At 45.0% G+C, this 2,911-nt stretch overlaps 1 protein-coding gene across 1 annotated transcript; it reads left to right on the forward strand.

Moving 5' to 3' along the window:
* The first annotated feature begins 520 nt into the window (after positions 1-520).
* Positions 521-1,968, forward strand: LOC112246008 (otospiralin-like). Its single transcript, XM_024414271.1, has 3 exons — positions 521-594; positions 767-805; positions 1,412-1,968. Exons 1-3 carry the CDS (start codon positions 531-533, stop codon positions 1,612-1,614), a joined length of 306 nt encoding a protein of 101 aa, XP_024270039.1. The 5' UTR covers positions 521-530; the 3' UTR covers positions 1,615-1,968.
* Positions 1,969-2,911: the final 943 nt, after the last annotated feature.

Below are 2,911 nucleotides of genomic sequence, written 5' to 3' on the forward strand. Positions count from 1 at the left end.
TTTCTGGCCGGTTAAACTGAAATTGCAACCAATTTTCTATGGCTTGTTTTAAAAATAGCGATATTTTGGAGATGTCATTTTCAAATAACCAAAAGCGAGAGGCTGTAATCTGAATAAAGAGGAAAAGGCCATTCCTGAAGGCATTGTTCCCGCATTCACGGTAAACGCTGGGAATGTCAGCTCAATGGGAAATTACCTTTCTATTTAAATTGCGCAACAACGTGGATCTTCTGCGCTACAGACTGAATCTAGCCCTCGAGCACTTGTTGGCTTGGTAACAACATTGGAATAGACAGGTATTTTCCCTTTGTATTTATTTCTGCCTTTAACTTTCTTCCAGTTTCTATTTTCTCTGGGTGGTTTGACGAAATTAGTACTTGATAGTTCAAGGTAAACTGAGCATTTTTTCTTGCTACTATATCTGCCTGCATGTGTTTTTTCTGTGTCTCTTGGCCTCTCTGCCTATTCAGTTCAACTGAATAGTGTTTCTGTGTCCCTCTGTCTATCTCTGGATAGCCTTGTCTGACAGCATGCATCGCCTGCGTGTCTCAATGTTGGTCTGCTTCATACTCCTGGGACTCCTCAGTTTCACAGGTAGGTGAACACCTTTGAGTATACCACTCATAGGCTGTGTTTTTCACAGGCAACCCAGTTCTGATATTTTGCCCAGTTATTGACAAAGGATCTGATCGGTCACCCATACTGTCGTAAAGTACTAAACTTTAGGTCTGACTCTTTCTGTTTCCCTTCACTGTGTCTTATCCAGGAGCAGAAGAGACAGAGACTGCCACAAAGGAAGGCAAAGGTGAGCCAGAAAGAATGATGGATGAATATGTTTTATTATAGGGCGGCAGGGTAACCACTAGGCTACCCTGGGGCGGCAGGGTAACCACTAGGCTACCCTGGGGCGGCAGGGTAACCACTAGGCTACCCTGGGGCGGCAGGGTAACCACTAGGCTACCCTGGGGCAGCAGGGTAACCACTAGGCTACCCTGGGGCGGCAGGGCAACCACTAGACTACCCTGGGGCGGCAGGGTAACCACTAGGCTACCCTGGGGCGGCAGGGTAACCACTAGACTACCCTGGGGCGGCAGGGTAACCACTAGGCTACCCTGGAGCGGCAGGGTAACCACTAGGCTACCCTGGGGCGGCAGGATAACCACTAGGCTACCCTGGGGCGGCAGGGTAGCCTAGTTGTTAGAGCTTTGGACTAGTAACCGAAAGGTTGCAAAATCGAATCCCCGAGCTGACAAGGTAAAAATCTGTCGTCCTGCCCCTGAACAAGGCAGTTATAACTGTAATAACTGTTCCTAGGCCGTCATTGAAAATAAGAATCTGTTCTTAACTGACTTGCCTAATTAAATAAGGGTTAAAAAAAATGTATCATTTGACTGATTGATTTTGTCCCTAGGCAGGGAAAAACGTGAAATGCCCAACTGGGCGCTGTGGTCGTCTGACTTCACAGGCTGGTTGCAGGAGCTGACTGCCCAGGCTGGTTACGACCGGATCCAGGACCTGGCCAGAACCTACTGGGCCCACTTCCCTATTGCCAGTTACCTAGGTTACGACAGCCCCGACGAAGACACAGAAGAGTCTAAGGGGGTACCGGAATGAAGTTTGGGTCAAATTAAATCTTTGGAGAAGTTTAAAATCACTGCCTTTGAACTATTGTCTGAATATTGCTTTGATCAAACTATACCCTGAACATATTTAGTAGCAGACAGGCATGCATGCACACACAGTTAATGCTATAAATCTCCTTTAAACAAATTGATGGCTTATTGCGCTTTTCTTTGTCATCTAGTCAAAGCAGGAAGGTTTACAAAGTTATTATCTTTGAACAGTTTGATTCTCATACATTCAGATTCTTGCATCAGAAACCTGACTTGATCTTGAGTGGCTTTGATCAACAATTTTGATTAAGTCTGCACAGTGTTGATTGAGTTGGACAGAGAACAATGGTGGTGGACAGAAGGGGGGGGGGCTGTCCTCGTTCTACGAGACATCTGTAGCTTCTGAGAGGAACGGAAAACTGAAATAAAACTTGTTGGAAATCTTCCACCTTTATCCAGCCTTTGACCAGGGCTCCATTACATCAGTAGTTCAAGTGAAGAAAGTAAAGAAGTGGTGCTCAGTGAGTGTTACTGGAATGGGCCCTATTCAACCTCCATTCATATATACAACAGAGCTCCTCATCAGAAGATTACTTCTCAACACTCTTGTGATACGGTACCACAGCAAGAATCCTCTCTGCTCTTTGCTCATCTGCCACAACACTGAATCTCATTTCATGGTGCAGTGTACTTACGGAGCAGAATGCTCTTTCTCCTGGAGAGTAAACTGCTGTGTCCAGAAATCCCCCGCGCTTTGCTGTTCTACTGGAGCTGTAGAAAACCTCCTGGAGCCTTCTATCTGCACAACCTGGTCTCAGAGCATTTCGTAATACTCTGTACGTAAATCCGAGACACTCCATTTAGTATTATATCCTACGTTTTGTATAGTATGTATTCATTTGTGGATGCCCATCACATTTCGTATGATATTACACATTTGCTAAACTTATGGTATGTTATGAATACTAGCTAGGTGGTAACATTAGCTAGGCTAAGGGTTAGGTGTCAGGGTTAAACCTTTTTGGTTGTTAGAAGTTTGCGTTATACGCCAACCCATCCACCCCAACCAATCACCCTACTTTTGTTTTTGCCTTAAGTAAACATCTGTCTTATGTAACCATGCCAAACGTAACATATCATGCTAATTTGATTGTGCCTGATTTACATTTACTATGTTACATCTATTCTATGAGACCAGGTTGATCTGCATGGTAAGGGGGCTGATACGAAGGAGGTCGGTAAGCCAGCAGAAAGAAACAGAACAGCAGGGGGAATGGTCTCAAACCTCTGATTGCACA

The sequence above is a fragment of the Oncorhynchus tshawytscha genome, linkage group LG03 (genome assembly GCF_018296145.1).
Source record: "Oncorhynchus tshawytscha isolate Ot180627B linkage group LG03, Otsh_v2.0, whole genome shotgun sequence".
In the NCBI taxonomy this organism is placed as follows: domain Eukaryota; kingdom Metazoa; phylum Chordata; class Actinopteri; order Salmoniformes; family Salmonidae; genus Oncorhynchus; species Oncorhynchus tshawytscha.